Source organism: Protomyctophum parallelum (assembly GCF_964188405.1).
Source record: "Protomyctophum parallelum genome assembly, chromosome: 17".
Classification (NCBI taxonomy): Eukaryota; Metazoa; Chordata; class Actinopteri; order Myctophiformes; family Myctophidae; genus Protomyctophum; species Protomyctophum parallelum.
Genome location: NC_139719.1, coordinates 42,440,838 through 42,465,267, shown reverse-complemented (window position 1 = coordinate 42,465,267; position 24,430 = coordinate 42,440,838). Strand labels below are relative to the sequence as shown.

Genomic DNA, 24,430 nt, shown 5'->3' with positions numbered 1-24,430 from the left:
ATAGCCACACACACATAGCCACACACACATAGCCACACACACATAGCCACACACACATAGCCACACACACATAGCCACACACATAGCCACACACACATAGCCACACACACATAGCCACACACATAGCCACACAAACATAGCCACACACACATAGCCACACACACATAGCCACACACATAGCCACACACACATAGCCACACACATAGCCACACAAACATAGCCACACACATAGCCACACACATAGCCACACACACATAGCCACACACACATAGCCACACACACATAGCCACACACACAGCCACACACACATAGCCACACACACATAGCCACACAAACATAGCCACACACATAGCCACACACATAGCCACACACACATAGCCACACACACATAGCCACACACATAGCCACACACATAGCCACACACATAGCCACACACACATAGCCACACACATAGCCCCACACACATAGCCACACACACATAGCCACACACACACATAGCCACACACATAGCCACACACACATAGCCACACACACATAGCCACACACACATAGCCACACACATAGCCACACACACAGCCACACACACATAGCCACACACACATAGCCACACACACAGCCACACACACATAGCCACACACACACATAGCCACACACATAGCCACACACATAGCCACACACACATAGCCACACACATAGCCACACACACACATAGCCACACACATAGCCACACACACATAGCCACACACACATAGCCACACACACATAGCCACACACACATAGCCACACACACATAGCCCCACACACATAGCCCACACACACACATAGCCACACACACACATAGCCCCACACACACACATAGCCACACACACATAGCCACACACACATAGCCACACACATAGCCACACACACATAGCCACACACACATAGCCACACACATAGCCACACACACATAGCCACACACATAGCCACACACACATAGCCCCACACATAGCCACACACACATAGCCACACACACATAGCCACACACATAGCCACACACACATAGCCACACACATAGCCACACACACATAGCCACACACATAGCCACACACACATAGCCACACACATAGCAACACACACATAGCCACACACATAGCCACACACACAGCCACACACACATAGCCACACACACATAGCCACACACATAGCCACACACACATAGCCCCACACACATAGCCCCACACATAGCCCCACACATAGCCACACACATAGCCACACACATAGCCACACACACATAGCCACACACATAGCCACACACACATAGCCACACACATAGCCACACACACATAGCCACACACACATAGCCACACACATAGCCACACACACACATAGCCACACACATAGCCACACACATAGCCACACACACATAGCCACACACACATAGCCACACACACAAAGCCACACACATAGCCACACACATAGCCACACACATAGCCACACACATAGCCACACACACATAGCCACACACACATAGCCACACACACATAGCCACACACATAGCCACACACATAGCCACACACACATAGCCACACACACATAGCCACACACACATAGCCACACACATAGCCACACACATAGCCACACACATAGCCACACACATAGCCACACACACATAGCCACACACACATAGCCCCACACACATAGCCACACACATAGCCACACACATAGCCACACACACATAGCCACACACATAGCCACACACACATAGCCACACACACATAGCCACACACATAGCCACACACACATAGCCACACACATAGCCACACACACATAGCCACACACATAGCCACACACACATAGCCACACACACATAGCCACACACACATAGCCACACACACACATAGCCACACACATAGCCACACACACATAGCCACACACATAGCCACACACACATAGCCACACACACATAGCCACACACACATAGCCACACACACATAGCCACACACATAGCCACACACATAGCCACACACATAGCCACACACACATAGCCACACACATAGCCACACACATAGCCACACACACATAGCCACACACATAGCCACACACACATAGCCACACACACATAGCCACACACATAGCCACACACACATAGCCACACACATAGCCACACACACATAGCCACACACACATAGCCACACACACATAGCCACACACACATAGCCACACACACACATAGCCACACACACATAGCCACACACACATAGCCACACACACATAGCCACACACACATAGCCACACACACATAGCCACACACATAGCCACACACACATAGCCACACACACATAGCCACACACACATAGCCACACACACATAGCCACACACACACATAGCCACACACATAGCCACACACACATAGCCACACACACATAGCCACACACACATAGCCACACACACATAGCCACACACACATAGCCACACACACATAGCCACACACACACACATAGCCACACACATAGCCACACACATAGCCACACACACATAGCCACACACACATAGCCACACACACATAGCCACACACATAGCCACACACATAGCCACACACACATAGCCACACACACATAGCCACACACACATAGCCACACACACATAGCCACACACACATAGCCACACACACATAGCCACACACACATAGCCACACACATAGCCACACACACATAGCCACACACACATAGCCACACACACATAGCCACACACACATAGCCACACACACATAGCCACACACACATAGCCACACACATAGCCACACACACATAGCCACACACACATAGCCACACACATAGCCACACAAACATAGCCACACACACATAGCCACACACACATAGCCACACACATAGCCACACACACATAGCCACACACATAGCCACACAAACATAGCCACACACATAGCCACACACATAGCCACACACACATAGCCACACACACATAGCCACACACACATAGCCACACACACAGCCACACACACATAGCCACACACACATAGCCACACAAACATAGCCACACACATAGCCACACACATAGCCACACACACATAGCCACACACACATAGCCACACACATAGCCACACACATAGCCACACACATAGCCACACACACATAGCCACACACATAGCCCCACACACATAGCCACACACACATAGCCACACACACACATAGCCACACACATAGCCACACACACATAGCCACACACACATAGCCACACACACATAGCCACACACATAGCCACACACACAGCCACACACACATAGCCACACACACATAGCCACACACACAGCCACACACACATAGCCACACACACACATAGCCACACACATAGCCACACACATAGCCACACACACATAGCCACACACATAGCCACACACACACATAGCCACACACATAGCCACACACACATAGCCACACACACATAGCCACACACACATAGCCACACACACATAGCCACACACACATAGCCCCACACACATAGCCCCACACACACACATAGCCACACACACACATAGCCCCACACACACACATAGCCACACACACATAGCCACACACACATAGCCACACACATAGCCACACACACATAGCCACACACACATAGCCACACACATAGCCACACACACATAGCCACACACATAGCCACACACACATAGCCCCACACATAGCCACACACACATAGCCACACACACATAGCCACACACATAGCCACACACACATAGCCACACACATAGCCACACACACATAGCCACACACATAGCCACACACACATAGCCACACACATAGCAACACACACATAGCCACACACATAGCCACACACACAGCCACACACACATAGCCACACACACATAGCCACACACATAGCCACACACACATAGCCCCACACACATAGCCCCACACATAGCCCCACACATAGCCACACACATAGCCACACACATAGCCACACACACATAGCCACACACATAGCCACACACACATAGCCACACACATAGCCACACACACATAGCCACACACACATAGCCACACACATAGCCACACACACACATAGCCACACACATAGCCACACACATAGCCACACACACATAGCCACACACACATAGCCACACACACAAAGCCACACACATAGCCACACACATAGCCACACACATAGCCACACACATAGCCACACACACATAGCCACACACACATAGCCACACACACATAGCCACACACATAGCCACACACATAGCCACACACACATAGCCACACACACATAGCCACACACACATAGCCACACACATAGCCACACACATAGCCACACACATAGCCACACACATAGCCACACACACATAGCCACACACACATAGCCCCACACACATAGCCACACACACATAGCCACACACACATAGCCACACACATAGCCACACACATAGCCACACACACATAGCCACACACACATAGCCACACACATAGCCACACACATAGCCACACACATAGCCACACACACATAGCCACACACACATAGCCACACACACATAGCCACACACATAGCCACACACACATAGCCACACACACATAGCCACACACACATAGCCACACACACATAGCCACACACATAGCCACACACACATAGCCACACACACATAGCCCCACACACATAGCCACACACATAGCCACACACATAGCCACACACATAGCCACACACATAGCCACACACATAGCCACACACACATAGCCACACACACATAGCCACACACATAGCCACACACATAGCCCCACACACATAGCCACACACACATAGCCACACACACATAGCCACACACACATAGCCACACACACATAGCCACACACACATAGCCACACACATAGCCACACACACATAGCCACACACATAGCCACACACATAGCCCCACACACATAGCCACACACACATAGCCACACACACATAGCCACACACACATAGCCACACACACATAGCCACACACACATAGCCACACACACATAGCCACACACATAGCCACACACATAGCCCCACACACATAGCCACACACACATAGCCACACACACATAGCCACACACACATAGCCACACACACATAGCCACACACATAGCCACACACACATAGCCACACACATAGCCACACACATAGCCACACACACATAGCCACACACATAGCCACACACATAGCCCCACACACATAGCCACACACATAGCCACACACATAGCCACACACATAGCCACACACACATAGCCACACACACATAGCCACACACACATAGCCACACACATAGCCACACACATAGCCACACACATAGCCACACACACATAGCCACACACACATAGCCACACACATAGCCACACACATAGCCACACACATAGCCACACACATAGCCACACACATAGCCACACACACATAGCCACACACACATAGCCACACACATAGCCACACACACATAGCCACACACACATAGCCACACACATAGCCCCACACACATAGCCACACACACATAGCCACACACACATAGCCACACACACACATAGCCACACACACATAGCCACACACACATAGCCACACACACATAGCCACACACACATAGCCACACACATAGCCACACACATAGCCCCACACACATAGCCACACACACATAGCCACACACACATAGCCACACACACATAGCCACACACACATAGCCACACACATAGCCACACACACATAGCCACACACACATAGCCACACACACATAGCCACACACATAGCCACACACACATAGCCACACACATAGCCACACACATAGCCACACACACATAGCCACACACATAGCCACACACATAGCCCCACACACATAGCCACACACACATAGCCACACACACATAGCCACACACATAGCCACACACACATAGCCACACACATAGCCACACACACACAGTCACATAGGTTAACACGGACATTGCTGTTCCTTGGAGTGGTTGCACCTCTCAAAAACACAGTGATTCCCAAAGATCTCCATGTCAAGGACCCCAACATTGACACTATAATCAGCCCCGCGGACCCCCATTTGAAAAGATATACCAGGGACCCCCCCCCCCCCATAAAAGAAGATTTCTTACGGCTCTAGCAGTGATTCTCAACCCGTTTAAAATACAAAGACCCCCAGTTTGACATGCATTTGTCTATATGGACCCTCCATTTAACACTCCAGGGATCCATACTCGCGGTGCCGCGGGATATAAATACTAGACCTGTACGTCGCAGTCGGCCACCGGCCTACTTGGGAACGATGCCATTGTCGCTGTGTTGTCAAACGGAAGTCCTCCATTTTAGACGTGTCTTGCTGTGTTGGCTATACAGTAGGCCTATATGTAACGATGGCTTGTTGTCAGCCTGGATGCATTTGACACAGCAGAGAGGTGGAGATCTCTGTGGCTGTGTGTGGCTGGCTGTGTGTGTGTGGCTGTGTGTGGCTGGCTGTGTGTGTGTGGCTGTGTGTGACTGTGTGTGTGTGGCTGTGTGTGGCTGTGTGTGGCTGTGTGTGGCTGTGTGTGGCTGGCTGTGTGTGTGCGGCTGTGTGTGGCTGGCTGTGTGTGTGTGGCTGTGTGTGACTGTGTGTGTGTGGCTGTGTGTGACTGTGTGTGTGTGTGGCTGTGTGTGTGTGTGTGTGTGTGTGTGTGTGTGTGTGTGTGTGTGTGTGTGTGTGTGTGTGTGTGTGTGTGTGTGTGTGTGTGTGTGGCTGTGTGTGGCTGTGTGTGTGGCTGTGTGTGTGGCTGTGTGTGTGTGTGTGTGTGTGTGTGTGTGTGTGTGTGTGTGTGTGTGTGTGTGGCTGTGTGTGGCTGTGTGTGTGGCTGTGTGTGTGGCTGTGTGTGTGTGTGTGTGTGTGTGTGTGTGTGTGTGTGTGTGTGTGTGTGTGTGTGTGTGTGTGTGTGTGTCTGTGTGTGACTGTGTGTGACTGTGTGTGTGTGGCTGTGTGTGTCTGTGTGTGGCTGTGTGTGGCTGTGTGTGGCTGTGTGTGTGGCTGTGTGTGTGCCTGTGTGTGTCTGTGTGTGGCTGTGTGTGTCTGTGTGTGGCTGTGTGTGGCTGTGTGTGGCTGTGTGTGTGGCTGTGTGTGTGCCTGTGTGCGAAGAGTGAGACATGGCTGTGAGAAGTGGGCAAACTGACTGTGAAAAGTGTACTTGGCAATCAATTCGGCCCACTGGCAGAGCCCGATTGGTTGAGCCTCAATTGGCTGAGGCAGAGGCTGCAGGAAATTGCACAGGTGAAAGGAGTTGGCCTCATTAGGCCCTGCACTGACAGAGCCTGGCCCAGAGCCTTTTGTGGTGGTTCTGCATGGAGAACGGGTGTAGAATACGCACATGGACAGGCTGGGTGCTGGGCTAGAAATAAACTTCAGTAGATATTGGAGGAGCCCTGTTGCACACCACGGGTATAATAAACTTCAGTAGATATTGGAGGAGCCCTGTTGCACACCACGGGTATAATAAACTTCAGTAGATATTAGATGGAGCCCTGGCTGTTGCACACCACAGGTACAATAAACTTCAGTAGATATTGGAGGAGCCCTGTTGCACACCACGGGTATAATAAACTTCAGTAGATATTGGATGGAGCCCTGTTGCACACCACAGGTATAATAAACTTCAGTAGATATTAGATGGAGCCCTGTTGCACACCACAGGTATAATAAACTTCAGTAGATATTGGATGGAGCCCTGTTGCACACCACGGGTATAATACACTTCAGTAGATATTGGATGGAGCCCTGTTGCACACCACGGGTATAATACACTTCAGTAGATATTGGATGGAGCCCTGTTGCACACCACGGGTATAATACACTTCAGTAGATATTGGATGGAGCCCTGTTGCACACCACGGGTATAATACACTTCAGTAGATATTGGATGGAGCCCTGTTGCACACCACGGGTATAATAAACTTCAGTAGATATTGGATGGAGCCCTGTTGCACACCACAGGTATAATAAACTTCAGTAGATATTGGATGGAGCCCTGTTGCACACCACGGGTATAATAAACTTCAGTAGATATTGGATGGAGCCCTGTTGCACACCACAGGTATAATACACTTCAGTAGATATTGGATGGAGCCCTGTTGCACACCACAGGTATAATAAACTTCAGTAGATATTGGATGGAGCCCTGTTGCACACCACGGATACAATAAACTTCAGTAGATATAGGATGGAGCCCTGTTGCATACCACGGGTATAATAAACTTCAGTAGATATTGGATGGAGCCCTGTTGCATACCACGGGTATAATAAACTTCAGTAGATATTGGATGGAGCCCTGTTGCTCACCACAGGTATAATAAACTTCAGTAGATATTGGATGGAGCCCTGTTGCACACCACGGGTATAATAAACTTCAGTAGATATTGGATGGAGCCCTGTTGCACACCACGGGTATAATAAACTTCAGTAGGTATTGGATGGAGCCCTGTTGCACACCACGGGTACAAGAAAGACCTTCTTTATCCCCCCCCCCCCCCCCCAGGGGTGGCGGGGAGCTCCAACGACGTGCTGAGTGACCGCGAGTCGCCGGGCGCCACGGTGGCGTCGGCCTCCGAGCGAGAGGACAGCCTGGACGAGATCGTGTCCGTCATGATGGCGCCGAAGACGGGCAGCAGGCTGAGCGTCCCCACGGACGTACGCATCCTCAACATGGCACAGGTATGTCCCTCTCATCCTCAACACGGCACAGGTATGTTAGGGTACGTTGTCCCTAGTCTAGTGGACACAGGTATGTTAGGGTACGTTGTCCCTAGTCTAGTGGACACAGGTATGTTAGGGTACGTTGTCCCTAGTCTAGTGGACACAGGTATGTTAGGGTACGTTGTCCCTAGTCTAGTGGACACAGGTATGTTAGGGTACGTTGTCCCTAGTCTAGTGGACACAGGTATGTTAGGGGACGTTGTCCCTAGTCTAGTGGACACAGGTATGTTAGGGTACGTTGTCCCTAGTCTAGTGGACACAGGTATGTTAGGGTACGTTGTCCCTAGTCTAGTGGACACAGGTATGTTAGGGTACGTTGTCCCTAGTCTAGTGGACACAGGTATGTTAGGGTACGTTGTCCCTAGTCTAGTGGACACAGGTATGTTAGGGGACGTTGTCCATAGTCTAGTGGACACAGGTATGTCCCTCTCATCCTCAACATGGACACAGGTATGTTAGGGGACGCTGTCCCTCTCATCCTCAACATGGACACAGGTATGTTAGGGTACGTTGTCCCTAGTCTAGTGGACACAGGTATGTTAGGGGACGTTGTCCCTAGTCTAGTGGACACAGGTATGTTAGGGGACGTTGTCCCTAGTCTAGTGGACACAGGTATACTGTTAGGGGACGGAGGATGGATAGATCTGTCTTTCTGGAGAAGGCGAATTTTCATTTATCCTTAAGTGGCTTAACCCATTTTGGGCGGGAACCCCTTTTGGCGTTAGCATTATGTTATGCTTCAGCTGTTGACAAATAGCAGATCTACAAGCTCATAGCTCAGAGCTTGTCGGTCTGCTATTTTTGAAAAATCGAAGAACGACTGACATAGAAACATAGCTTCAGAAAACTGTCAGGATTTAGAAGATATTTTTAGAACCTGATCTCAGGTCAGATTAGTAGCTACAGTAGTGTCATGTCATGTGGTAGTATGTCATCTATCTTTGTTCCTCTTGTGTGCGTGCGTGTGCGTGTGCGTGTGCGTGTGCGTGTGCGTGTGCGTGTGCGCGTGTGTGTGTGTGTGTGTGTGTGTGTGTGTGTGTGTGTGTGTGTGTGCGTGCGTGCGTGCGTGCGTGTGTGTGTGTGCGTGTGTGTGTGTGTGTGTGTGTGTGTGTGTGTGTCAGGATGGATGTTCCCTGGCCTCCTCGTCTCTGAGTGTTGACAGACCAGAGGAGGTCATCGTGGGGCTGCGGAAGAAGGCAGGAAGTCTGGGTTTCAGCATCGCCGTGAGTCTCACGCACATGTCACACACACACGCACACACACACACACACACACACACACACACACACACACACACACACACACACACACACACACACACACACACACACACACACACACACACACACACACACACACACACACAAGCACACACACACGCCAATCTCATTAACCCCTGGGCTGGGCCTGGCCGATTACGATTAGATAGAAAGAGAGAGACAGAGAGAGAGAGAGAGAGAGAGAGAGAGAGAGAGAGAGAGAGAGAGAGAGAGAGAGAGAGAGAGAGAGAGAGAGAGAGAGAGACAGAGAGAGACACAGAGAGAGAGAGAGAGAGAGAGAGAGAGAGAGAGAGACAGAGAGACAGAGAGAGAGAGAGAGAGAGAGTAATCTCCCCCTGCAACATAAGCTCATAGCAGCTTTCAGCTGATGATATCAAGTCAACCAATCAAATGTGATTATTGGTCCATATAGCAACACAAAAATCACACTCGCGTGAAGTGAGGGGCAGCAGCGAGGGCCTTATTTATGTATGTATTTATTTATATATCAGCCAGCTGACATCTTTACTGCAGCGTCTGGGGCCTCGATCACACCTACAAAACATGTGTCTTGTCCGTGTTTTATGGCCGTCCCAAATGACTTTCATTGGAAATGCATTGGGGCGGGTGTTTGTTTTGCGTGCGCGATTTGCGTGCGCGCAATTCTTTTGACCTTTATTTTATTATTTTAGAGTTTTTACAATGCCCTAACCCCTAAAAATGAGTTATTTAGGTAGTACAGCAGCTCACACACATACACACATGCACTACAGCCATACAGCGAGTCATCATATCATGATAAGAGAGATGATTACAAACTACAGTCAGAAGCCAGAAGTTACGTTTAAAAAAACGTGCAGTGCACCCCCTGAACCCCCTCAAGCTCCGCCCATGGGCCTTACTGGTTTATTTTGACGTCACGTTATGTCATGTAATAATGCTATGTGTTGTTGTGTGGTGTTTTGTCTTGTTGATGTGATTGATGTGTTTCTTAACCAATCGTCTGGTGTTCTGCACAGGGCGGGGGTAACAGTGGAATCTACGTCAACAGACTGGTTCCTGGTGGGGCCGCTGAGAGTGACGGACGCGTACGATCAGGTATCATCAAAAGGGAGCTAGGCACTCCAGTGTTGAAGCGCTGGGCCCTAGTGGTAAGAGGCGGACCCGTGGATTCTTGACGAGGAAACCCTGTGCAACCGAGCGCTCAATGTTAAAGCCCAGCTGCACTTCCGCATTTGGGCACCAAATTCTTTTGGTGGAGGGGGCGGAGCTTAACTTAACTTAACTTATCTTATGGAGGTCCCTGGCATATAAATTTGGGGGTCAATTTGGGGGTCCCTAAAAAAGCGTATCAAAGAAAAGCTCCCGCACATTGTCAAGATGCCAAAATGTTGCATCACATTTTGTTTTTTCAAAGATACCCTTTTTTATATTAAGGCTAGTGACGGGTGCATAAGGCAACGTAGAATACGTTGCCTTATGCACCCGTCACTAGCCTTCTGAGCCTTTGCACCCTACTAGCCTTGCATCGGCCTTTTGCTAAAGGGGGGGTCGTTGACATTGCTCAACCACTGCTCTGTGTTGTGTTTCAGGGGACAGGATCATGGAGGTGGACGGCATCAGGTTCCACAGCTTCTCCTACCTGCAGGCAGTGGAGTGTCTGACCAGGACAGGAGAGGTACACGACACACGCACGCACGCATGCACGCAAGCACACACACGCACGCACGCACACACGCACACGAGATATATACTGTACTGCCTCCTGCTGTCGGCTGCTTGCTACTGTACCTATACATATTAGTCTTATCTATAAGGCTGCAGTCAGTCACACATTCAAACCACATGTTTTGTGTCTGTGTTCTGCGGGGAGAGAGAAGGGGGGGGGGGGTAGAGTTCTATTAAATTTTCAATGTAAGTCACATGGTTTGTCGAAACAGCCTTGCTTGATGGATGCGGCGTATAATATATACATATTTATGTATATATTATAGATCGGCCGACGGTGGCTCAGGGGTAGAGTGGCCACTAGGGTGGCGACGGTGGCTCAGGGGTAGAGTGGGCTGGATGGTAACCGTAAGGTTGCCAGTTGGAATGGGTGAATGTAATGCACAGTCTATGTAAAGCACCTTGGATGAAGGAAGGCGCTATATACATTTCGTGTACGGGTCGTCATATTAATTTAACAGAAGACATTTCTTTTATACCTCGGATGGTTGGAGTGGCGGATAATTGGGAATTCAATCAAGTTTTCAGCCGTTAACGGGAGCTATTAAACTGTACGAGAGATATTAATAATTCAGAAATTCAATCAGTATATAACTGATTATAGCCAGTAGCCAGTTGCTGTAGCCAGAATGCTTGAAAAAAATAATGTAATTATTCTGTCCTCTTCACCCCTTCCATTTCCCCTCTCCTCTCCCTTTATGATGAATTGAACGCACGGGATAATGGTTTCCATGTTGAACAATGTCCATACATCTTCCAAACAGAAACAGCTGATCTACAACGTCGAGTCTTCACGACACGTTGTATTGTAAGCTTGTACATCAGCTATTTCCGCCATTTAAAAATGTAATGATTATTTTGAAAGTATCAAATTATTATCAGTAATTTCTGTGTATATATTTGAGTTATGTGTATAATATTATTATTATATTTTATCGAGCCAATTTTGACTACGAAGCCTAAAAGGAAAAACATAAATTAAAATGTCTTTCATGATGCGAGAAAAAAAAACCCAACAATTCATCTCAGCAATTACCGGTATTTGTATGACAATCATAGACACCAGAGAGTGTCAGAGAGGCAGGAGCTAAAATCTCGTAAGAGGGCACTTTTGCGACGCGTTGTGAGCTTTAAATAGATCTGCTATTTTCGCTATTTTTGTCCCAAAAGTGCCTGACTATTCTCGGGGCGCATTCCAGCACTCCTTATCTAGTGGATAATAATAATATAATAATAATAATACATGTAATGTAATGTCTTTGCTTTTTGACCAAAATAAAACTGAACTGAACGTAACGACATGGATTTAGAAAAACAATTTAGTTCAACGTTTAAAATACTACGTTCAAGTTCAGGAGACTTCAGGAGAAAAACAGTTATTCTCCTGAATGCTGCCTTCCGGTATATCTGCCATGGAAAGGAGAGGCATTTGCATTAAATGCTGCATTCGTGGTCTGGAGAGGGCAGTTGTTCTACAGATGGGTTAAAGGGGCAGGGGCTGAAGCCCCCTTTGATGTCTATGTGTGCACAGACCTCCCAAAACAAACTGGTCAGGCTCCTACTTGGCCTCACCCCCTCACCCCTGCCCACTTTGACAGGCTGGGATGGCTTAGGGTCGACGACAGAGTACAGCATCTTGCAATGGGTCTGGTCCACAAGATTCGATACACCACCAAGATACCCATGTACCTGTCTAAATACTTCCTTAATGTAAACGAAGTCCTCACCCACAACACCAGAGGGAGTGCAACAAACCATGTACAACCCAGATTCGGCACAAACAAGGACTAAATTATCTTCGCTCCTGTGCCACCAAAATGTGGAACGCCCTACCAACAGTCATAAGACATGTGAATCCCTTGACTCCTTCAAAACCGCTCTCATAGGGCACCTACGGACGGCTGCAATTCAAAACTGGCCCCCGTAAAATCTGAATCCATCCCCTTTTCCCTCACTGTATAATATCTTTTCCCTTTTTGCTTCCTATATGATGAATTCCTGTCTGTTCTTTAACTATATAGAAGTGTCTATTTGTACGTCTCTAAATGTTTGGTGAATTGAACATAGTGTAATGCTTAATTGGGTCGTCCACTCACAGTTAACAGTCTTTGTATTGAGTTTGTGCTTGAAATGTATACTGTAATTCTGCAAACTAATAAATATTTCAATATAAATATTTCAATCAATCAAAACGTCCCTGTTGACAGCCCTAGACTCTCCTGTCTCTCTGTCTCTGTCTCTGTCTCTGTCTCTGTCTCTGTCTCTGTCTCTGTCTCTGTCTCTCTCTCTCTCTCTCTCTCTCTCTCTCTCCCCTCTCTCTCTCTCTCCCCTCTCTCTCTCTCTCCCCTCTCTCTCTCTCTCTGTCCCCTCTCTCTCTCTCTCTCTCTCTCTCTCTCTCTCTGTGTCTCTCTCTCTCTCTCTCTCTCTCTCTCTCTCTCTCCCCCTCTCTCTCCCCCCATCAGGCGGTGACGTTGGTTCTGGAGCGGGGCGGGCCGGGTGTCCCCAGGGGTCCTAGTGAGTCCCGACGCGGGCAGCAGTCTGTCTCCTCACAGCATCAGTCCGGACGTCTGCCCCATCAGGAACAACAGCTGTCCCGCCATCATGACCACCCGTACACCGTGTCCAGCCGCCCGCGAGACTACTGCTTCGTCACGGACGGTAGGTGGCGCTGTGGCGACTCGTTACTTCATGCGCAAAGCAGAGCGCGCAATAAGGGCCTTTCTCGGCCACAGCACCAGGAGAGGGTGGGGCAGAGGTGAGCGGGTGGGCGGGGTCGACATATGACCTTACTGGGCTGCATTCAAGACACTTGCCTTGTGTCTGACACCTGACTTGTGTCTGAACACAGCTTTGATGGATGTGTTCTGCCCCCCCCCTCCCCCCCATCAAACTAAATGTTTGGTCAAACCATATGGGGTTCCATTGGGAATGCATTGGAGTGGCCATTAAACACAGACACAAGACAAACGCAAGACAGGTGTCTTGAATTTGTGAACGCAGCCCAGTAAAGGACACCCCCTCCTGGTGCTGCGGCCATCTTGGATCCTAAAACACAGGGAGAGGGGTGTTCCTTCCACGCGCTACGTCCACCTGGGGTTAAACTCCACCCTGTCAGGTGTAAAGAAACAGCTTGGACTCCTCATGCATAGAAGGAAGCATGAGGTCAGTCCACTGCCCTCCCCCCCCCAGGTTGGCAGAGGAAGTGTAGCGCCCAGGATTACATTAGATAATTGACACTGGGTGAAACAATGGGATTCAAAATTGTGGGATACACATTTAAGAAAAATAAGCAGATTTGCAAAGCTCGAAAAGTAGCAGATTTGTTGCAGATTTGGCAAAGTAGCAGATTTGTTGCAGATTTGGCAAAGTAGCAGATTTGCCAGCTCAAAAGGTGGCGTGAAGAGACATATTTGAGCTCGTTAGATCTGATACTTTTGCCGTTTTAGAATTTGAATGCTGAAATGTAACAGTTTTGGACATAATTATGAGGTTTCCACCCTTTGTTCATTTTATTTATTTTTTATTCAACTTATTCAACTTTCAGCATGATCACAGGTTTTAAAAGACGGGTGCTATTAAAAACACTGAATTATTTTGCCGATCACAAATATAAAACTTTAAATCTAAAATGCAATAGAGCACCGAAGTCCTGACGTAACTCGCTCATCCCTTCGATTCCCCTGGTTCGCGGAAGTAATTTCTCTATGGAGAATAACATGGGGTGATCTTAATATCGTCTACTATAAGCGTTGTGGTCCAAAAATAAACAAGCTGTCTCGGCGTTATTGTCAGGGAGGTGTCTCTGTATCGTTTGCAACAGTCAGTCACTCATATATGATACAGTCTGCTTCTAGCGGAAATGTAACTAATTCAGCAGCAGTAACATTAGCGTTTTCTCTCAGTCAGTGATTCTTCATATCCATGAGTGAAGCGGCCGGGGTGACATGTTTATTTTTCAAACACAGTTGTTATATGAGGCGATCTAAAATCCCCCCTATGGGGATTACAATGCAACTAAAAAAATACATGAACCTGGGGACTGACGCCCTCTACTGAAAGTGACGTCAGACTTCGGTGCTCTATCTATAGCCTATATCTAAAAATCCAAATGGTGTAAAACTCAAATCTAAAGCTCATAGCACGCCACTGTAGGTCAGCTATTTTTGAAGAATCGTGAAAAGTGACATGAAAGTGTTTGAGAACGACTGTCAGGATTTCAAGAAAACTGTCAGGATTTAGAAGACATTTGCAGAATCGTTCCCGCAGGTCAAAATGGTTTCATTGTTGCACAACCACAACGAGCTCACTGACGTTATCAAGCACTCGTCGGAAAAAGCCAGAAAAATATAAAGGGGAAAATGTAAAGACCCTGTCGAGGTGAACCTTCACACACTTCTCTCCCCCTCCTCCGTCCTCCCCCTCCTCATCCTCCTCAGTGATCTGGTGACCCTGCACTCCTTCTCACCCAGACCCCTGACCCCCACCTCGCCCTTCTTATGAGGCCCGACCCCCCCCCCCCCCCCCCCTCTCTCTCTCTCTCTCTCCTGTATGTATATACTTTTGTTGAGGTTGTATTGTTGCAATGTGTTCTTCTCGTAAAGTTGTAAATCAGATTGTTATCTCTCCTTTAAGAGTGATGCAACAATGTTGGATTGATTGGGTTTGTTTATATATTTATTGCAGGCCCAAGTTGGGCCTCAATCAATCAGCTTCATTAGTACCATTGATTACCTCTAATAGGCCTACGGTCTACTTATAGCCCACATGGAGAACCTACTTATAGCCCACATGGAGAACCTGCGTTCAGGGTTGATGCCGCCTTGAGGAACCAAACGTCTTCTCTCTGCCTCGCTTTTTGCACCATGGTATTACTGTGCTTAACCAATCTGAGAATCCCATCGTCAAATATTCGGGAAAACAGCGCCTCCAACAGTCTGTCTTGAGAGACTATAGTGCTTAACCGACCAGCTAACTGGCCTGACCTGAACCCCACAGAGAATATAGGTTGTATTGTCAAGAGGAAGGTGTGAGACATGAGACTGAACAATACAAATTAATTTACGGCCTTTATCAAAGCAAACCTGGGCTCAACATTGCCACGGGCTGATCACCTCCATGCCACGCCCCATTGATTAAATAATTTGTTCAAAGGTAGCCCAGACCAAGTATTAACAGCATATATTAATATACTTTTTAGATGGTTGACATTTCTCGTTTAAAAAAAAACATTTTTTCAGAGGTCTCATAAAATATTCTAATTTGTTGAGATAGGATTTTCTTTTTTTCATGAGCTGTATGCCATAATCATCAAGATTAAAACAAAAGAACAGTTTTAAATACTTCACTTCATGCACAATAAATTGAGAATAGGCCTATATGAAAGTTTCACTTTTTGAATGATATTACGGAAGCGTAATGAATTCCCTGGTGTCTCTCTCCTCTCCCAGACAACACGCTGGAGGTCACCCTGAGGAAGAATTCCAGTGGTCTGGGGTTCAGCTTCGTGATGTGTGAGCTGGAGCCGGGAGTAGGAAACATCACCAGCACCAGCCAAGGTTACACAAGAGTTTAGAGTATATAGACATATATAGACTAAATATATGTATATATAGACTAAACAATAGTTTAGTAGAGTAGGAAACATCACCAGCACCGGCCAAGGTTTGGGATTTTTACATTTTAGTTCGTTTTTACATACTTCTTTCTAATTCAGTTATAGTTTTAGTTAGTTTTTACATACTTTTTTCTAATTCAGTTATAGTTTTAGTTCGTTTTTAGAGCGGGTTTGCTAGTTTTTTTTATTGTTTTTTGTTTTTAAATGTTGTGACAATGCTTAAATTTAGTTTAGTGTTTATTAGTTTTAGTGTTAGTTTTCGTTGTCCCTTTTCAACCCTTCACCTGACCAATAAATCAGGTGCAGGATTGAAAAGGGCCAGAGTAAGTATTGTATAATTAAAAAAGTCAAGAAAGGATGGCATTCATTGACAAACTCAGGGAATTTTGTCTATCATTTCAGTTACTTTTCAGTTATAGTTTTGTAAACACACACACAATACAGTTTCAGTTAGTTATCGTTTTTCAGGAACTAGTGGAGAAGAGATCATTTTTATGTTTGGTTGCGCTCTGAAAATAGCCAAAACGATGCGTTGTGAGCTCGTAGATTATGCTATTTTCAACCAAGTGTAAAATCTGCAGTGGCGTGCACAGACATTTAGAGGGGCAGGTGCTCAAGTGAAAAAAGGGCACCTTGTGCAGCACATTTTAGCACATTTTAGCCACCGAGTGGCGAGCTACGAGCTTGTAGGTCTGCTATTTTTTTTAATCGAAGAACCACTGACATAGAAACATAGCTTTAGATTGTGGGGGCCTAAATAATATAGAAGCGTTTTATCAAGATTTGATCAATGTCACCGCATGGTCCACACACTACAAATTAAGAAAATAAATAAAACGTTTTTTTTTTTTTTTTTTTTTTTTTGAGCACATTGCCAAAAGGGCAGGGGGTGCTCTAGCACCCCCTAGTGTCTATCTGTGCACGCTACTGAAAATCTGCCTTCACGACGCCATCAAGGCCCGCAAAATGCATTGTTGTCGCCAAGAAACACCTGCAGATTTCCAGACATTTAGTCGACTAAAACTAGACTTAACACTAAAACATTTCGGATGACTTCAAATCACTAAAAAACACTAAATAAAGTTTTATTCGGCTAAAAAAAATCTAAATCATCCATCACAGCTGCCAGTCTAGTGATGGTCAAGCAGCTGTTCCCAGGCCAGCCAGCCCACCAGAGCAGACGCATCCAGGCTGGAGACGTCATACTGGCTGTGAACGGCCAGCCGCTGAAGGCTCTGCCCTACCCGGTAAAAACACACTCCACTCATACAGCATGCTGCCTTTTAGTAAAACACTCATACAGCATGCTGGCTTTTAGTAAAACACTCATACAGCATGCTGGCTTTTAGTAAAACACTCATACAGCATGCTGCCTTTTAGTAAAACACGCATACAGCATGCTGCCTTTTAGTAAAACACTCATACAGCATGCTGCCTTTTAGTAAAACACTCATACAGCATGCTGCCTTTTAGTAAAACACTCATACAGCATGCTGCCTTTTAGTAAAACACTCATACAGTATGCTGCCTTTTAGTAAAACACTCATACAGTATGCTGCCTTTTAGTAAAACACTCATACAGTATGCTGCCTTTTAGTAAAACACTCATACAGTATGCTGCCTTTTAGTAAAACACTCATACAGTATGCTGCCTTTTAGTAAAACACTCATACAGTATGCTGCCTTTTAGTAAAACACTCATACAGTATGCTGCCTTTTAGTAAAACACTCATACAGCATGCTGCCTTTTAGTAAAACACTCATACAGTATGCTGCCTTTTAGTAAAACACTCATACAGTATGCTGCCTTTTAGTAAAACACTCATACAGTATGCTGCCTTTTAGTAAAACACTCATACAGTATGCTGCCTTTTAGTAAAACACTCATACAGCATGCTGCCTTTTAGTAAAACACTCATACAGTATGCTGCCTTTTAGTAAAACACTCATACAGCATGCTGGCTTTTAGTAAAACACTCATACAGCATGCTGCCTTTTAGTAAAACACTCATACAGTATGCTGCCTTTTAGTAAAACACTCATACAGTATGCTGCCTTTTAGTAAAACACTCATACAGCATGCTGCCTTTTAGTAAAACACTCATACAGTATGCTGCCTTTTAGTAAAACACTCATACAGCATGCTGCCTTTTAGTAAAACACTCATACAGCATGCTGCCTTTTAGTAAAACACTCATACAGTATGCTGCCTTTTAGTAAAACACTCATACAGCATGCTGCCTTTTAGTAAAACACTCATACAGCATGCTGCCTTTTAGTAAAACACTCATACAGCATGCTGCCTTTTAGTAAAACACTCATACAGCATGCTGCCTTTTAGTAAAACACTCATACAGCATGTTGGCTTTAGTAAAACACTCATACAGCATGCTGCCTTTTAGTAAAACACTCATACAGCATGCTGCCTTTTAGTAAAACACTCATACAGCATGCTGCCTTTTAGTAAAACACTCATACAGCATGCTGCCTTTTAGTAAAACACTCATACAGCATGCTGCCTTTTAGTAAAACACTCATACAGCATGTTGGCTTTAGTAAAACACTCATACAGCATGTTGGCTTTAGTAAAACACTCATACAGCATGCTGCCTTTTAGTAAAACACTCATATAGTATGCTGCCTTTTAGTAAAACACTCATACAGCATGCTGCCTTTTAGTAAAACACTCATACAGCATGCTGCCTTTTAGTAAAACACTCATACAGCATGCTGCCTTTTAGTAAAACACTCATACAGCATGCTGCCTTTTAGTAAAACACTCATACAGCATGCCAGCAGCCTTTTAGTAAAACACTCATACAGCATGCTGCCTTTTAGTAAAACACTCATACAGCATGCTGCCTTTTAGTAAAACACTCATACAGCATGTTGGCTTTTAGTAAAACACTCATACAGCATGTTGGCTTTTAGTAAAACACTCATACAGCATGCTGCCTTTTAGTAAAACACTCATACAGCATGCTGGCTTTTAGTAAAACACTCATACAGCATGCTGCCTTTTAGTAAAACACTCATACAGCATGCTGCCTTTTAGTAAAACACTCATACAGCATGCTGCCTTTTAGTAAAACACTCATACAGTATGCTGCCTTTTAGTAAAACACTCATACAGCATGCTGCCTTTTAGTAAAACACTCATACAGTATGCTGCCTTTTAGTAAAACACTCATACAGCATGCTGCCTTTTAGTAAAACACTCATACAGCATGCTGCCTTTTAGTAAAACACTCATACAGCATGCTGCCTTTTAGTAAAACACTCATACAGCATGCTGCCTTTTAGTAAAACACTCATACAGTATGCTGCCTTTTAGTAAAACACTCATACAGCATGCTGCCTTTTAGTAAAACACTCATACAGCATGCTGCCTTTTAGTAAAACACTCATACAGCATGCTGCCTTTTAGTAAAACACTCATACAGTATGCTGGCTTTTAGTAAAACACTCATACAGCATGCTGGCTTTTAGTAAAACACTCATACAGTAAGTGTGCTCCCTGCCACTGAGCCGCTGCAATAACATTCAATTGATCACTGCGTTCATTTAAAGCTCCTGCGTGAGCTCATCAAGTTAGGTTGGTGAGGTTTTGATGCTGGTTAGAGATGTTGACAGTTCTCTTTTCATCCACTAGAGGGTGCAACAGCTGTTCAGGACTTCACCACCGGAAGTTCGACTGGCCCTGTGTCGGCCTGCTCCAGGTACACGCTGCTCGCGCACGCACGCACGCACGCACGCACGCACGCACGCACGCACGCACGCACGCACGCACGCACGCACGCACGCACACAACCCGGGGCAAAGCCAGGAGGGGAAAGAAGCGTACCACCTACTGTATGTACTGTAGATGTACGGCTTGGCTGACAGACAGTCACAACACTGCAGAGCTCAAGAACCTGGAAATTGTGGAGGGCAGCGATCCAGGAATCCTGAGTTGGTGTTGGCTATATAGACTTCACTCTCACAGTAACAACAATGGTCCATTTGGTTCCAAACTATCATTTAGCTGGGGAGGGGACCCCCTGGAACTCACTCAAGGACCCCTTAGTGAGTAGTGTATACGGGCAAGGGTTGTGGTGTTGGAACGTATCCTCATGGTGTAAATTCCCCTCGATCCTCCAGGCATTCTCAGTGAAAGTAAACATACAACCAAACTTCTAGCATATCATTTGAGGATTTCCCAAATAAAACTCCATTATCCACCTGGATGTACGTTACCGTTCCTTATTACTACCGATGGAAAACCCCTTTAATGAGAGGCTGACGCCTCCAACGGTTCCCAAGTCCATCGTTTTCGGAGGTAGCTACATACAAGTAGGCCTACAGGCTTTCCAAGGAAAAGAGAGCATAACATGTATTAAGTAAGCTCTGCTATTCCATTTCCATTTCCAATCCGATTGCTAAAGTTACAGTTAAGGCAATCTGAGAATCAATCCCATCGTCAAATATTCGGGAAAACAGCGCCTCCCCTGTTGACGCGAGGCAACAGTCTGTCTTGAGAGACTACAGTTAAGGTGGTTGCACACTTCGGAAAACGTGGACAGTGTGCAGAGGACCTTTAAAACGCGGACAGTGTGCAGAGGACCTTTCAAACGCAGACAGTGTGCAGAGGACCTTTAAAACGCGGACAGTGTGCAGAGGACCTTTAAAACAAAGTCCTTCTCTAAACAAAGTGTACGTGATTTTTAACTAATTTACACCTGAGGTCACCTTAGCTTTAAACCACTTTAACCATTATTTGAAACTTGAAGCTGTTTTCGTCTTGGTTTTATAGTCAAACACAAACGTACTTTTCTCTCTCCGTGTCCAGGAGTCCTTCCCCCCATCCAGCAGTTTACGTCCGGCACATGAGCGACGTGGATAGTTCCAGGAGCACATGGGTACTTCCTGTCGAAACAGGAAGTGGAACTGCTGCATGGCGTCCCCGGTGTGGTGTGGTGTGGGGGGGGGGGGGGGGGGGGGGGGGTCGGGGACCACCATGGGGGGTCCATGCCAGCCAGCCCTGCATGCTGCTCGGGTGACGAGAGAGAGAGGGTCCGGTCAACCTCCATCACTGCAATGACAACGTATGTATGTAATGACAAACGCCATGACATTTACATAGTATGTTACATACTGCAGAGATTAAAACAGGGTGCATTCTGCATCCCAAAAACGCAGTTTATAGTTTAAGGGACGCAATAAAACAACGACTTCTGCATCCACGGGATGCACTATACTGTACTACTGTACTGTTTTTATTCTAGTTTATTTTGCTAGCTTTAGTTATAATAATCCTTTCTAATTCTGTTTTCTACATGAATATAACCACATTATAATCGTATGAAATGAAATGGGAGTTAAATGCTGAAATATGTAAAAAAATAAAAAAAATAAAATAAAAAAAAAGGCAAAATATGACTCCTAACGTGGTTGAAGTGGGACTCATAAAATGTCCCTGGGACTCATTTCTAAAAGACCATCCCTGCATCCCGGGACTCATTTCATTGAAAACAGTATCACTGATACTGTATTTCACCGTTCTACACATGCCTTCTAAATCAGTTCTGATCACACTTTGTACATCTGCTATTTATTTATAACTGAAAATAAGAAGGAGAGGCCGCACAGCTCGTAGTCACCATGCAAAAAAAACCTAGATTTAGAATCGGCCTCAGTCCTAAACGTTTCTCTCTGTTCTCCAGACAGCCGGAGGTGGGAGCAGGTGTGGAGAGACTCCAAGTTCGGGAGTTTAAAGAGAGCTGAGAACGAGACTCCAACAGGAGTTTAAAGAACGAGACTCCAACGGGAGTTTAAAGAACGAGACTCCAACGGGAGTTTAAAGAACGAGACTCCAACGGGAGTTTAAAGAACGAGACTCCAACGGGAGTTTAAAGAACGAGACTCCAACGGGAGTTTAAAGAACGAGACTCCAACGGGAGTTTAAAGAATGAGACTCCAACGGGAGTTTAAAGAACGAGACTCCAACGGGAGTTTAAAGAATGAGACTCCAACGGGAGTTTAAAGAACGAGACTCCAACGGGAGTTTAAAGAACGAGACTCCAACGGGAGTTTAAAGAACGAGACTCCAACGGGAGTTTAAAGAACGAGACTCCAACGGGAGTTTAAAGAACGAGACTCCAACGGGAGTTTAAAGAACGAGACTCTAACATGAGTTTAAAGAACGAGACTCCAACGGTAGTTTAAAGAACGAGACTCCAACGGGAGTTTAAAGAACGAGACTCCAACGGGAGTTTAAAGAACGAGACTCCAACGGGAGTTTAAAGAGAGCTGATAACGAGACTCTAACTGGAGTTTAAAGAACGAGACTCTAACTGGAGTTTAAAGAACGAGACTCTAACTGGAGTTTAAAGAACGAGACTCTAACTGGAGTTTAAAGAACGAGACTCTAACTGGAGTTTAAAGAACGAGACTCCAACGGGAGTTTAAAGAACGAGACTCCAACGGGAGTTTAAAGAACGAGACTCCAACGGGAGTTTAAAGAGAGCTGATAACGAGACTCTAACTGGAGTTTAAAGAACGAGACTCTAACTGGAGTTTAAAGAACGAGACTCTAACTGGAGTTTAAAGAACGAGACTCTAACTGGAGTTTAAAGAACGAGACTCTAACTGGAGTTTAAAGAACGAGACTCCAACGGGAGTTTAAAGAACGAGACTCCAACGGTAGTTTAAGGACAGCAGGTCGACAGCATGTGAAGGTGAGAGTGAGCCGGTATTGACATGAAGAAGGATGCAGGTTAGAAAACACAAACCCCAAAGCCCCTCGTGGCACAGGTCTCCACCAGGAAAAGACACAAGTCATTTTACACCTGATTGCATGCTGAAAATAGCAGATTTACAAGCTCACAACACGTCGCACTGCAATGCGTTGTGAGCTTGTAGATCGGCTATTTTCAGCGTGTAAAATCCAGTGTAAAATCAGCCATTAGGACGGCATCAAGGACCGCCAGAAGAAGAGTCGACTAAAACCAGACTAACACTACAACATTCCGGGTGACTAAAACACAGCAAACAAAATAATAGAATATAGAGTGCAAAACAGAGCTGTTATGTATAGCTTATACAAATATTTAAATAAACATTAAA

General features: G+C 46.2%; 1 protein-coding gene across 1 annotated transcript in view; it reads left to right on the top strand.

The window, feature by feature from the left end:
• Nucleotides 1–23,114, top strand: part of frmpd2 (FERM and PDZ domain containing 2) — a gene marked incomplete at both ends in the record, with an annotated part of 51,593 nt that extends 28,479 nt beyond the window's left edge. Inside the window, 10 exons of the mRNA XM_083787641.1 lie at nt 8,508–8,714; nt 9,176–9,230; nt 9,888–9,948; nt 11,004–11,082; nt 11,577–11,662; nt 14,175–14,370; nt 17,160–17,267; nt 18,449–18,573; nt 20,979–21,045; nt 23,029–23,114. Of these exons, the coding sequence (XP_083643767.1) occupies nt 8,508–8,714; nt 9,176–9,230; nt 9,888–9,948; nt 11,004–11,082; nt 11,577–11,662; nt 14,175–14,370; nt 17,160–17,267; nt 18,449–18,573; nt 20,979–21,045; nt 23,029–23,114 (1,070 nt within the window). The remainder of the gene's footprint in view (nt 1–8,507; nt 8,715–9,175; nt 9,231–9,887; nt 9,949–11,003; nt 11,083–11,576; nt 11,663–14,174; nt 14,371–17,159; nt 17,268–18,448; nt 18,574–20,978; nt 21,046–23,028) is intronic.
• Nucleotides 23,115–24,430: the final 1,316 nt, after the last annotated feature.